Source organism: Solanum dulcamara, chromosome 12 (genome assembly GCF_947179165.1).
Source record: "Solanum dulcamara chromosome 12, daSolDulc1.2, whole genome shotgun sequence".
Classification (NCBI taxonomy): Eukaryota; Viridiplantae; Streptophyta; class Magnoliopsida; order Solanales; family Solanaceae; genus Solanum; species Solanum dulcamara.
Genome location: NC_077248.1, coordinates 6,229,288 through 6,243,755, shown reverse-complemented (window position 1 = coordinate 6,243,755; position 14,468 = coordinate 6,229,288). Strand labels below are relative to the sequence as shown.

The window sequence follows — 14,468 nt, the reverse complement described above, 5'->3', positions numbered from 1 at the left end:
CCGATATCGTTTGATTTGGTTTGATTTGACAATTTGAAAAACCGACTCAATTGGTTTGGTTATTTTTTAATTAAAAACCGATCCAAACCGAACCATGAGCACCCCTACTTACAGGTATGCACGAGACAAGCAAGGGTTGCTAGATGAGGCGCAAGACAGCTTGAGGAAGGTAGCAAAACGAATGAAGAAATATGCTGACAAACATCGGCGTGCTTTGGAAATTTCAGGTTGGGGATATAAAACTTACTCCCCAAATCTAGAAGAAAATCAGTAGCAACACGATTCATCGTGGACTGATTTCGAAATATGATGGACCTTTTAAAGTAATAGTGAAGGTGGGTGAAGTTCCTTATCGGTTGAACTTGCCGAAAAGATTGAAAATTCACCTTACATTTCATGTGAGATTTCTGAATCCTTTTCATGAAGATGTTGAGGATCCAACAACATAAGAAAGCAGTTTGAAGAACAGCTTGAGAGGATTCTGGATCATAGGACTTCAGGTCAAAGCAAGAAGAATCGGCGAACGAAATTTTTGGTTCAATGGAAAGGGAAGCCAGTGTGTGATGCTACATGGGAGAAAGGTTCATTATCGTGGTAGTTTGAGGACGAGATCAAGGCGTACTTAGATTCTGCCTCATCGAGGAAGATGAGCTCATTTGGTGGGAGAAGTTTGTTAGACCCTCAGCTTGATTGTTCGAGTGGCTCGGGCTTGACTAGAAATTTACATGATGAGCCTAGTCAAGGCCCAATGCAATCATTCAAGATTAAGTTCAATTGACAAGACCTTAGCAATGCCGTGGCTAAGGCATGCAAAGCAAGACGTAGCTAAGACACGATAAGGGCTGGGCAAGCTAAGGCAAGGCTAAGGCATGAAAGGAAAGACTTGGATAAGGCATAATAAGAGCTGGGCAAGTTAAGGCAAGGCTATGATCGTGGCAAGGTCGTGGCTAAACAAGTGGGATAAGTGCCGGACGAAGAGGCAAAGGCTGAGGAAACTGGACCACAATGGCAAGTTGTGCGAGGCAGAATCTGGGCACAGTGTAGGCACGTGGGCAAGCGCGAGTTTGGGCGGCCAGAGACTGATTTTGGCACCAGAATTGAAGGTTGAGGCACATGCGTGAGCAATTGGGCGGTTGGACAGTTTCTAGCCGTTTTAGCCTTGTCAGCATTTTGAATAAGCTTGTTTATTTCAAATTTTGAATTAGCTTATCAGTTGAGGATGTCAACTGACTTTGTATGGCACATGACTGGCATGTGACTGAGTGTTGTAGTCTATTTAATGGCACATGCAGACCAGTCATAGGCAGAGAGAGTCATTGGGTCAGAATTTTGTAAGGTTGATTTTGTGTGCTTCTTTGTGGCACGAGTTTAATACAAAGTTAGAACTTTGTCCTGTATGTGCTTGTATGTTTCTATATTCGTAGGCATTGTCTAAGTGTGAAATAAAATTGAGGAAAAAGAAAGAAAGGGTTGAGTCTAAGTGTTAGGCTGCCGAAGTGGGTTAGATCATCGTGAGTTGACCCCCTTACAGACCCCATAGTAACTAAAATAGCAAAATTCCTTGTCGAATAAGTTTCGACTGACATGAAAGGCGTAAGGGCATTATATCGTAAAGAGGCTTATTCAGGGGTTACGTGTTTCTTTCCTTCTTTTTTTTAGTTCGGCTTATTTTGTCAAAATTCCAAGTTCGGCAGATTAAAATCTCTATTCTACTTTTATTAAAATCTCTATTCTACTTTTATCATCCTCAATTCTACTTTTATTAAAATTTCTATTCTAATTTTATCATCGTAAAATTTTGTCTAATTAAACTACATGGCGATATTAAAATTAGCAGTTGGATGATGTTGCATAAAGCCAGTTGGCTCAATTGATCTCAATATCTTCGAATTTCCACACATAGTAAAATATATTTGTGAAAAATCACTAAAATTGTAGAAAGAATTTAATTTTAAACCTATAATTTCAAAAGTGTACTGAATTAATAATAAGAATTTAGAGATTAAAGTCGTTGTCAGCAGTAAAATCTAAATTCCGATCTCTTAATACTAATACACTCATTCTTTTGAAATCCTGAATTTGCCTTTGTTATAATGAACAAAAACCTTTAAAATAATACAATCTTTGATTTGCCACATAAGAAAAATAATGCAACATTTGGTTTGAGGTATTATATAATGTTGCCATTAAAGTATGTGAGAAGTTAAAATATTAGAAAGTAAAAGTAAAAGAGGCGTCACTCGAAAAATTTTATTCCCTCAGGAATTTATGCTTTAAATGAAATAGCAATATGAATTGATCGTGAGAACAAGAATGTTTTTATACACTTGAAATAAATAAAAAAACTTAAATGCATCCGATGTTTACATCAAACAACTAATGACGATAAGACAAGCATTTTGCATATAACCTTTTGCTATCACAAGTCATATGTATTCCCACTAATATTAGATCTTATGATTAAATTTCTTCATTTGGTAGAAACACCGAGTGCGAATAAGTATTTTTCCTTGAAAGAAGACCAAAAAATCAGCAGTGGCAGCCCCTCCTTTCAAAGAGCAGGAAGTGATCAAATCAACAGAATAGATCCAACTGAATGGAGACAAATCTCTACAAGTAATTGATGTCTGAGATGGGCATTTTCCAATAGTTCCATATGTTATAATCTTCCTGCAAACAGAATGAAAATCCAGAAATATGTGACAAAGTGCGTGCTTAGTAAATCACAAATTTAGTCAAATGTCCCAGATAGATCAGTAAATGAAAAGGTGGTTTGTAATGGAAACTGACTAAAGAGAGGACGGAGACGTGTTCATCTAAATAGCCAAAATGATGATGGTGGGGATCGAAAATAACAAGAGATTGATCATTTGTGCAAATAACACGCATTTTGTGGGGAAGATAGTTGTCAACTTCCCAAATGTAGCAGTGATGTTAGATGTGAAAAGTCACGGGAATGGAGGGGTGAACAAGAAGAGACGGAGAGAAAATGGAATTCTCAACATAGATCACACACAAATATATGGTGCTTTTGTTACAGCATCTGACAATGCTAATCTTAACTCTGACAGCATTGCATCTATTTCACCCCTAAACTGTTTCAATTATCTCACCTTTTCAATACTAGAATTACATGCAAACTGACGAGATGATATTACATGGAAAGATGAGAACTGCTTCTTACCTGCTCAGCCATGGATGTCGGCGGGAACATGTCATCAACTAGACTGTGTAATGAAGTATAGGATTTCACATCAATTTGATTATTAATTGATACCTCCCCCTGTAAGTCCACTTTAACATGTTAGGCAAATATTTTACACTAAATTGACAAATCCTGTAGTTGACAACAAAGCATCTGGCAAGGATTGCTGACCTTTGGATTGATTATAAAAATTTTCCCTTTAGGAATACCAATTTTTCTGTAACTGAATTCATCAGTGTCCCTATTCCCGAACCCTGCATAAAATGGGTTGTAATCTTGTGGGAAAAGTACCTTGATGTCCTGAGAAGTACAAATAGCATTAGAAAGGACAACCACTAGAAGATACCATTCGATTGGAGTCCGCATGAAGAACTGTCAGCTTGAGGTGCATACCTCTAAACAGGCTATCTTGAATTCATGAGGAGCTCTTCTTATAACTGTCATAATGAAAAGAGAAGGAAGAAGTAAATCGAATCAGATTACATGTAATCCTTCTTAAAGTAGGAAAATGATTGCCTTCAATGTGCATTCAAATGCAACTTTGAAAATGATGACATGGTATCAAATAATAGGCAAAAAAGAAACAGAAATCCCTACCATAAAGTTTCCATCAGACTATCAGCAGATGCACATGAAGAAAGAGTTACGGAAATGAGGACATCTAACGAATACAATTGAAGAAATATCGTGCTAAGTGTATCTACTTTCACTAGATTTAGATGACCTTATAGAGCTTGAATATAATCTGCATACTCCAAGATAGAGAAAATAGCAAAGTCTATGATGGAGCTAATTATGGCGTACATGCATTCTTTTGCTCAATGGCCGAAACATATGCAACCACCCACACGCACTTAAAATTTTCATGATCCTACCAGAAAATACACCTAAAGCATGCAGTAATATATAATAGTAAATATTCAAGAGGACATATGTTAGATAACCACAACTACCGAGAGAAAGCAACTAAGCCATTTCTTCTTATGCACCGATCAAGCACTTTGACGCAAACAACAAGCATGAGCAGACATTAGAAGGATGCAGCCGTACCTTCTCTATATAATGACGGAAATAAACCGTCGGGAGAAATGACAACAGGTCCAGTGGGTAGGGTTTTTCCATCCTACAAAGCATATAACCTTTATAGTCAGAGAGATCTGTTGGATAATCGGACCACAGAACAATGACAAGACGAACAGAAGCCACATCCAAGAAATTCAAGGTGGCACATACAGTTGAACGACAAGTATAATGAGCAAAAGAAAGGCCAAGTTGTGAGAGTTATGAGTCAAGCTAATCTAAACACCATAAGGCCCACTAGCTATTTGAAAATGTGTAAGCGGAATTTTCAACCAACTGTTTCCCCTAGGATTCAGAAGAAAATGTCGCTATAATTCAGAAGCCTACGACTGGTGTGGTTGATGTCTCAGATGCATATACTAGTACCTGTTTGAGATTGAACAGGAAATTCTTGGTCAGATATGCTTGAACAATTGCACGCGCACTGAGAAAGAGTAGCTGATACCCGTTTTCCTGCAGTTAATAAGCTAAAACATATGAAGTCAAGTCAACATGATAAACTATTAAGGAAAACTTGGGTCAATAGAAGTGAAATAGAAGTGAGGTCAAAAATGTCCAGCCTCATTTGTGTCAGACACCCATGCTATTTCATATAAGTCTTCCTTGGGATATGCAATTGAACTAATTTTGTGAAAATCCGATTGGCCATTAATTTGAACTTTAGGCAGTTTTATAATTAAAGGTCAAAATATTAGAAACATCAAATGTAGACATATTTTGATGATTCGTTTACAAAAGAATAGCATAAAACAGATTCCACTGCACAATATACTCAGAAATTCAGAGAGGAATTCCCAAGAACTGTTACTTTCCTCAAAGAATGGCATCTCATCCAGGAATTCTGCATTGTACTTGATACATATTGTAAAATGTGGTTGTGTAGAAAAGTAGAGACAGTGGTTATCATGATATGGTGCCATTGATGAATAGTCTCAAGCTGGTTCTTAATGTGACTGTTGTCACAACCCAAATGGGTAAGCAAACACATGCCCCTAAAAAGTAAAAGCAAATACACTAACTTTTGTGAATAAGAAACATGTTCTGAAATCCAGATTTTAAGTCCTCAATAAAGCCAAAATACAGATTCTTAATCCTTGAATAAAGCCATATTCAACTTCGGCATGTAATTATCTCAATGGAGAGTGTGGTTAATAAGCTATTTGGAGAAGATATTGATATACATAAATGTGCCTGTATGTGTATACACAAACACACACACACACACGAAGTACCTTGATTGCAGAGAAAAGTCTGGCAGTTCCAAAATGTGTCCAGTCCTTCCCAACCAAAGGCATAAACTGACCAAGAACATCGGACCTGGACGATGAACATGTACCCCAAAGATATGTTGTCATATATATCCACATCCACAGTCAATTTTGACAGTAACTAATAAAGTGGATTATCACTTTTACTTCTAAAGATATAATGATCATTAAGCATATTTTTCTCACATAAATCAGACGAAGCTTACAGCAGCGTATTCCTCAATAGGCATCCCAAAGAAAGATATCTGCTCACTGTACATACAAATCAACTACGCATGAATCAGAGTTTGTGGTACTTCAGTTCTACTCATTTCCGATAACTTTACCCAATCTAACCTTGTCAGACTTTATTGATAGGCTCATAAACTTTTAAGTTTATAGATATTCTTGGGAAAGATATAAGGGTTATAAATGCATTAAGCAACATTCAACTGAGGTCAGAACTTCACCTAATCTAGTAACTTAGACAATGCATAATCCATATGTTGTCTAAAAAGAAGAATAAGAATCATTCCATTTTATGCCTCAGTTCAAGAAAATAAAAACTACCAACTCCATCCCGATTTATTTGACAGAACTTCTATTTTTCTACATAATTTTTAATGACTTCAAAGGGTTTTATAAGTTCAAGCATACAAAAGACAATCTCCTAGATAGCATGTACAAGCTATCAATCTTGAAGGCCAAAAATTTTAGTGCAAAATCTTACTTGGTAATAGTCCCATCAACATCAGAAATAACAATTTTTGCGTTCCACTTCCACAAGTATATATGGGATTCAACCTGTTTCAGAAAGTTGCTTGAGCAACAAAAATAAGAATGCAAAAATATAGTAAACCACATCATTAGAACTAAATTTTTTGAGTGCAAGAAAGACGACAAACCTTTTGCTCCCCTAGGACTCGGGTTGAGAAAATGAAAGTTACCATATTCTGCCCCTCCTTCAAGTTTAAAGATGTGATTTGACTGGAAGTGGGAATATTTGTTCTCACAAGTTGCTCCCGAGGAGATTCCTTTCCTCCTTGAGTGATAGCTATTTGTTCTATAGGCTGGTACGTTGAACTAGATTCAGAATCAACAAAGACCTCTTCATCTGATGAATTACAGTTACTTTTCTCAAGCGTCTTAACCCTTCTAAATGGATTTGGACAGAGAGTCCATCGCCGTCCAGAAGGAACTGAAGAGATCCCACTGTCATCCTCTCCTGATTTTGAGGTCTCCTCCATCTCCACAGGTATGACATCAGCACATTCAACAGGCAGTTCCATATCACATTCAGCCATACCAAGAATGATAGGAGCAGCTCTATCCCACAAAATATAGTTTCCTCGAATTCTGACGACTAAGTTTTCGTTCTTGATTATGGATTCTGCAGAACTTCTGAATTCTTCCTCAGATACGCGATTTGCATCAAAGGCTTCTCTAGCAGCACTAGAACCCATTCCAGCATGAAGCAAGTTTCCACAAAGAGATATCTCAACTCCTGTCACTATTACTAAAAGTGTGTGAAATTAGTGAGAAGGTGCAATAATCAAAGACTAAATGAGAAGCTACATCGTAATCAACATCATAAGGGACACCCCACTTGTGCTGAATCAGCTTTTGTACCTTTGAGAAAAGCTTCTATAAGACGCTTCATATTTTCACATTGAGTACATTCATCTGGTTCTTGCTGGCCACTTTGTAGTTCTTCAGTTGCTAAAGATACATCATTCTGTTTCTCTGTGGGTTTATCACTAACAACCGGATGGTCAATTGAGCCATCAGAACCATTAGAATCCGTCGCTGATTCGCCTTGTGGAAGGGTTTTACTAGGATTTAACGAACTGTTGTCTCCCAGTTTCCCGGGATGCTTCTTTTCTAAATCGTCAACCACTTCCAGGATCTTCGCAGGAGAAACCACATCTGGCTGATTTACCTTGTTCTTAACATGCACGCCAGATGCTTGTAGCTCCAAACAGCTGTTGTACACTTCATCCTTCTTAATGACACATGATGCAACCTCCACATTGCCATTTTCCTGGTTCTTCACATTTACTGGAAATTGACCATCTACTTCAGAAACATCTGTCTGGTGTTCAACCTTACTGCTCTCTTTTTTCACATCGCAAGCGTCAGCAGGAGAAATGTTTGGTGAAGCCTGATAACTCAGATACTCATCAGCCCATGTAGCTTCACCTGAGATGAACTCTGAGTTACTATCAGAAAAATCTGTTCCCTGACCAGGGCCTAGATGAAACCTAGGCGTGTCTAATTTGACATCTTCCACATTTCTTTCAAATGATAAGATGGGTGCCTTCAATATATGGCCATCCACACGCACCATAACAACTTCCGAGCTAGAGTTCTGTGATTCCAACACCTCCTCAACATTATCCGAATCCTCATATCTGCTGGAACCAAATTCTGCTACAACCGAATCCTCCAAAGAAGATTGTTCATCCAGAAACTCATAAGATCTCCTGTCGCCATCGGAATCTCCCCTATCTAATCGTTCTATACCCAATGTCACACCTTCATCTCGCGATGATAAATCATCTTTATTAGAGTCATCACCCTCCTTTACACCTTCATTGTTGTTCACATTATCAAGATCACTAGCATCCACTTCTTCCTTTTTACTTGAATCCCCATTCACCTCATTTTCATTATCAGCAGCAACCTCTCTGATAAAATAAGCCTCACCCGAATTATCAAGATACATATGAAAATCAGCTTCTACACCATTAACTTCAATTCGAACCACTTTTTCTGCCCCTTTAAGTACACCCTGAAATTTACCGAATCGAACATGCCAAGGGGTACTCCTAAAAGTCTTATCATGCTGCTTCACAACAATTATATCAACTGCTCCACCAAAAGGGTGAAATGGGGTGGCAACTGAATACACACCCTGTGTTATAAAGCTACTAACCTTACCAACCACATTCATTTGCACCCCTCAAGAACTCAAAACCCCAGATACAAAAATTATCGAAAATTCCAATTAAACCTAGGAAATATTACAATGTAATTTTCTTCTTAAATCGAAAAAACAACCTTAGAACGATCCAATTCACAATTCAGCGTGGAAAATGACATCTGCATGCAATCAAATAGTAGCAAAATCATGTATGATTATAAATGTTACAAATTCAAAAAACCCAAATAAATTTTATATCTATAAGCTTCAAAATACAAAACCCAAATGAAGATTTTCGATATAAATGCATAAGAACAAAGGATTCACGAAAATAATTTTTTTAAAAAAAAAAATTATAAAGACTTACAGATTGAAGTTTTTAAATGTGACAAAATTGAATGTAGCCCAGAAAATGCTGAAGCTCCACTTATAAGTGGATCAATTCGAAATTGATCTCACCGCTGAATGGGGTTGGAGAAAGGAGAAGAACAAGAAAATATACCCGAAAATTCTCTCTTAGAAATTTTTGTTTTATACTTCCTCTGTGTAATTTATGTGGCACGTAATTCAAACTATATACAATTTTTTATTGAACATTTTATCATACTAATAATAGAAATTATAATTTATATTTTTATATTTTAATTTTAATTTTAAAAATATTAAATTAATTTAAATCATAAATTAATTAGGCATAAAAATAAATTGACATTTTAATTTTGAGGATGCATGTTTAGAATCCTCAAATCTTCTTTACTATATCGGATAAACACTTCAATTTTTAAAATGATCAACTAGATATTTTTAAAATTATGTGTTACATCATCACCAAATATTTACGAAATACTGTCAAAATGAATTGAGAAATTTAAATGTGTATTTTCAAAATTCAAATATTAATTATTAATTGAGACTATATTTAAAATAATTATTTACATATTATGTCAAATAATTATTGAAAACAAAAAGTATAGCATAAGTTGAAAAAGGAAGAGTATGTTTTTGGTATATTATTTATTAGTTGTTTAGAAATTAAATTTAACGTCAAAGATTTTTCTGCAAAGCTTGCTCATAAATTCCTATGTTTTATTTGTTAGGATTATCTCAAAGGATCAAATAATGATCGAAAACTTCTGTATTTCCTCAAGCTTTTCGTGTAAAATATTCTGAAGGTTTATTTTTATTAGTTTATTATTTTAAAAATAATTTTATTTTTATTGATTAAAAATAATTAGAATTATTTTTTTTCCATAATTTATTTTTAATATTAATTATTTTATTCATTAAATTTATTTTCAAAATAGGATAATAAACATTGATTAATATAATATTATAATAAAATACTTATTTCAATCATTATTTTTTAAAGTTGAATTGTTTTTAATTATGAAAATGTGACATTCTTTTTAGGAAGAATTAAAAAGTAAAGAATATCACATAAATTGGGACAGAAGAAGTATTGAATTTTGGGAGTTGGAAGGTGAAACAAAATTGTTAGCCATTATCGAAATTTAGTAAACGGGGCTCACTTGAGTGAGTGTTGTTAGAAAAGACCGAGTATATCTTGACGAGTCTATATCTCGAATTTGAAGAATTTTGATACGATTTTGAGATTGGTTTGACTGATTTTTTTTTCTTAAAAAAATAAGGTTAAAGATAAAAGAAAAATTATGGGATTAAGCAAATGTATATTATTGAATTATTTATTATATCTATAGCTATAAATAATTACCGCTCGCCACTAAATAATTACTAAGAAGAGAGAGAAGGTTTACTTTGTATAATTGGGTAACAACTTTGTTTCACCTTCCACAAGTATTGTATACTATATTACAAGTATTGTATACTATATTTTATATATAATATATGTAATTATACAAATAATAATTGTTTATATATATACAAATATTATTTTCTTGTACATACACACATACTGATTAATTACATATTCATACCAATAATTTATTCACAGATTATACAAATTAACTTTGTATGTATTTTAGATTATTTTTCAGAATATAACTCCAACCACAAGGGAAATTGAAATTATTCCATTACCGCCTGAGTATTTTGAATCAGATCAATTCCACTTTGAATTGATTGTATCATGTACCTATTGTATAATAAGTGAAGAAATCAATTGATTTATTTTGGATTATTTTTGTCGATCTCATGAACCCAGGTGGAATCGTCTTGTCCGTATGAAGGAAGTCATATTTGGTATGAAATTTTAATGTGATACAATACTATGATTTATGGAATTGCTTTTCTATTTTCGAACCAAAATTACCGTCCATTTTCATTAAAAATTTTAAAAATTGAATTGTATAAAATATTAAATGTAAGCAAAATATATTAACAGAAATACTCATAGCTACTGAAACTATAGTTACAGTAAGTAATTGGGTAAACTGTAGCTAAAAAACCTCATTATATTTCAAGTCTTTACTATTTTTGAAAGTTTCTCTAAAGATAAACAATGATGTTACTAAGAACTTTCGTAGACACATCCCAATTTTTTCATACTTACAAAATTAACCAATTTTCGACCCCATTTAAAATAAAACCTTTCCAGCAAGCAAATTTAATCTTGATATTTAATTTTATTTAAACTACGAATAGGCAGGATTAGTAGAGAGGCAATTTTGGCCCAATTCTGAATATAAAATGCAATTTTCTTTTAAGGAGAAGAGTTAAAATGTCTCTAACGCATGAAAATAGTTTAAATTTATCTTTTTTCATATATTAAACCTCAATTATCCTTGACATCAATTTTCATGTTAAAAATACATCTATTGAATCTTAATTGTTTTTAATATTAATTTTCGAGTTAAAAATAAACAAAGTACTTTTTATAAAATAATATCGATATAAGAATTTTTGCTTTAAAAAAAATAAAGCCCTTCGAATCTCATTTTTAGATTTCAAAAAAATCTTAAAGGAATCATCTGATCGTAATGGAATGATTGAGATTTCTTTATGCTTAATAAGACGTTTCAAATTTAAACTTTGAATATAAATTTTCTTTTATTAAAAATGCCGCCTTCAAAAATAAATCTCGCAACTCATAAATCTTGAATAATCGAATTTCAACACCGCCATTAAAAAAAAGGTGAGAAAATCTTGAAGGATATGAAGAGTACTTATAGTTGAGTATGGAGTATGGACAACTGGACAGTGTTCTAGAAGGTGAAATCCAGCTCAAGTTGGTACATGTTTATGTAAAAAAAAATTCTTTTTCACCGTCAATTTGATCATTTTTTATTTTTTTTAATCATATGAGCAATTGCAACTTATATTATTGTTTGTATAATTGTTTGAATATCTGAGCTTTGATTTTAAAAGATTGTGTTGATTTAATTTAATTTAATTTTAATGAATAATCATATTAATTATAAAAAAAAATCTAATTAGAATTTATGTGGTATAATTGAAAATTTAAGATTTAAATTTTTTAACTTTGATCATGAATTCGGAAATAGAGGTTTTAAGTTTTTAAAAATAAAATTTGTATATTTGAAAATAATAATAATAAAAATATTATAAATTATAATAATTAATAATTTAATATATTTAATAGGCGCATGAAAAAATTTGATTGACTCAAAATTTCAAATATGACATATAAATTGAGATAGAGATAATATGTTTTCATCATGTATAAATTTAGGTACAAACTAATTAGGAGTTAGGATATACGAGCAACTAATTTAATCCAACTTCAAACTTACCAATAATAAGAATTTCGTAATATATTAAGTTCTCAAATCTCAATATAATACATACGGATTCATACGTGTGATGTATTGTTTAGGTACATTTCATGCACGACCATTTCCTGACTATCTTTCTTATTACTTTTATTTGTTTTAATTCATGTGACATTATTTGAATTTTGAGAGTTAAACAATTTAATTTTGATTGTGAATTCGAGCATGAAATCTTTAAATTTTTTAAAATAAAATTTACATATTTGAAAATTACATAAAAAGTACTAAAAGATCTCATTTGTTTGCACTTAATGGAGGTTTGAATACGAATGGTTTAGACATTAGATTATTAATTAAGTGCATTTGTTTTCACTAATATTTGAAGTACTTAATTGGTTTGAATAGGTGTTAATCATTAAGATCTTAAACAAAGTCTTAATATCAATAAGATGTATTCTTGTGTGGATAATATTCACCATTACTCTATCCACAATCACTAGCCACCACCACTACCCATCTCCTCCATCACAACCACCACCACTACCATCATTATCAACTACCATTACCATCATTTACCATCAGCCACTCTGACATCACAACCATCACCACCACCATCATTGTCAACCACCATTACCGTCGTCTACCATCACCCACCTCTGCCATCACAAACATCATTGTTGCTAACAATTACTATCAACTGCTACCACACTTATCTTCTTCATCAATATAATCATGTCAATTACCGCCACCACCCCATCTCTGTAGCCGCCTTCACCTCCACCTCCACCCCCACCACTACTACAGTCAATTTCTACGCCCAACAAATTTCTCCATCACAATTAACACGTCGTCAACTACCACCATACATTCTTCCGTCACTACCATCACCGCCATCTCCACCACTACTATCAGTCACTACCACCACTCTGGTAAATCTCTACTACTAACAAGCTCCAACATCATAACTAGTACCGTCATCAACTACTAAAAACACATTATTAACCACCACACATTATTCAGTTACCACCATCAACACCACTAACTACTAATATCAACTAACTTCACCATTACAATCACCAACACCACTATTAATCGACACCATTATAACAGTCACCACGACATCAACCGTCTTTGTCATCCCAACTTTCACCACCATCATTACTAATCACTAACAACAACTATTACATTAACACCACCTCTACAAACTATCTCCACCATTACTAGCAAACACAAGTGTTTCATTTTTTTAATCAAATAATGATTTTATTTCATTAATTATTTTAATATTTAACTAATTTTTATTTGAATAGTATTCTTATTATGTAGATATAATAAATTATATATATTCAGATATTGAAAAACAAACAGTCTTGATCATTCATTGTTCAGAACGTAAGATAACATCTTAATCATTCAAATGTTCATTCAGATTCATACATCTAAATCTTAATGAAAACAAATGAGGCCTAAGTCACAATAATTGATAATTTATGATATTAAAAAATATACAAAGAACTTTCACTCCTCTATATTTAAAATATGCCTTTCCAAGAACATTACGATAATGGTTTGAAGTTGGTTTGTCGAGCAAGAGGAGAGAATGATTAACAAAAATTGATAATGGAAATAAAGATGATGATAGAGATCATACTTAAAAACAAAAGTATGAAAAAATTAGGGTCAAATAAATATATTTTTGAAATTCGAAATCCAAAAGATGATGCATAAATTAGGACGAAGAGAATATTACTATTCATTTACATGTGTGTTCGGTAAAAACGGAAATGTTTTTTGAAAAAAATGTGAATGTTTACTTTGTTTGATATTTAGTATGTATGTAAATAAAGCTTTTATTTCAAAAATATTTATATAAAATCCAAATAAATATTTGGGAGGAAGGAGATGTGGATAGAGTTAGATTTAGAATTGTAAGCTTATGAATTCTAAATTTTAACTTTTTTTATTTACTAAGTTAATTTCTTGATGAATTATATACACATATTTTATGAATATTTTTACACAAATACAAAGTTTAAACTATGATTGATTTGCTCCTAGTGGGAACAAGTTGGTGATACTGAGACTATCAATATAAAATGTCACTTATAAAAATTATCTTTTTCGATTGTTTCCGAAAATTATTTTCTTGAATTTTGATTCCACCAATAATAAAATTTTTGAAAAATCCATACCAAACACACCAAATTGATATTTACAATTTGGTTTGACCTTTGTTAGAGTAATAACGCACATATCCTTTGGTGTTAACTTCAGAATAAAGACTACTATTGTTAACTTTTTTC

The 14,468-nt window shown here is 33.0% G+C and overlaps 1 protein-coding gene across 3 annotated transcripts; it reads right to left on the bottom strand.

Annotated features, from left to right (window-relative positions):
- Nucleotides 1–2,248: 2,248 nt before the first annotated feature.
- LOC129877766 (phosphatidate phosphatase PAH1-like) lies at nucleotides 2,249–8,976 on the bottom strand. 3 transcript variants are annotated; one of them, XM_055953294.1, is made up of 11 exons: nucleotides 8,823–8,976; nucleotides 7,162–8,634; nucleotides 6,438–7,048; nucleotides 6,263–6,336; nucleotides 5,518–5,602; nucleotides 4,652–4,738; nucleotides 4,256–4,328; nucleotides 3,599–3,642; nucleotides 3,377–3,505; nucleotides 3,185–3,283; nucleotides 2,249–2,670 (listed from the first exon to the last, which is right to left on the bottom strand). In XM_055953294.1, exons 2-11 carry the CDS (start codon nucleotides 8,483–8,485, stop codon nucleotides 2,611–2,613), a joined length of 2,586 nt encoding a protein of 861 aa, XP_055809269.1. In that variant the 5' UTR covers nucleotides 8,486–8,634; nucleotides 8,823–8,976; the 3' UTR covers nucleotides 2,249–2,610. The 3 variants fall into 3 exon arrangements, with proteins under 3 accessions (XP_055809269.1, XP_055809270.1, XP_055809271.1); XM_055953295.1 differs by having other exon boundaries at nucleotides 6,438–7,042; XM_055953296.1 differs by lacking the exons at nucleotides 2,249–2,670; nucleotides 3,185–3,283; nucleotides 3,377–3,505; ... (1 more) ...; nucleotides 4,256–4,328; nucleotides 4,652–4,738 and adding an exon at nucleotides 5,740–5,805 and having other exon boundaries at nucleotides 5,537–5,602.
- Between the last annotated feature and the right edge of the window lie 5,492 nt (nucleotides 8,977–14,468).

Bases quoted from the DNA above. Each gene is read 5' to 3' on its own strand.
- LOC129877766 (XM_055953294.1), bottom strand. From the start codon at position 8,485: ATGAATGTGGTTGGTAAGGTTAGTAGCTTTATAACACAGGGTGTGTAT. The intron at 6,337-6,437 runs GTTTGTCGTCTT...TTTCTGAAACAG, and splicing joins GAGTCCTAGGGGAGCAAAAG to GTTGAATCCCATATATACTT. The intron at 3,506-3,598 runs GTATGCACCTCA...TGTACTTCTCAG, and splicing joins TCAAGATAGCCTGTTTAGAG to GACATCAAGGTACTTTTCCC.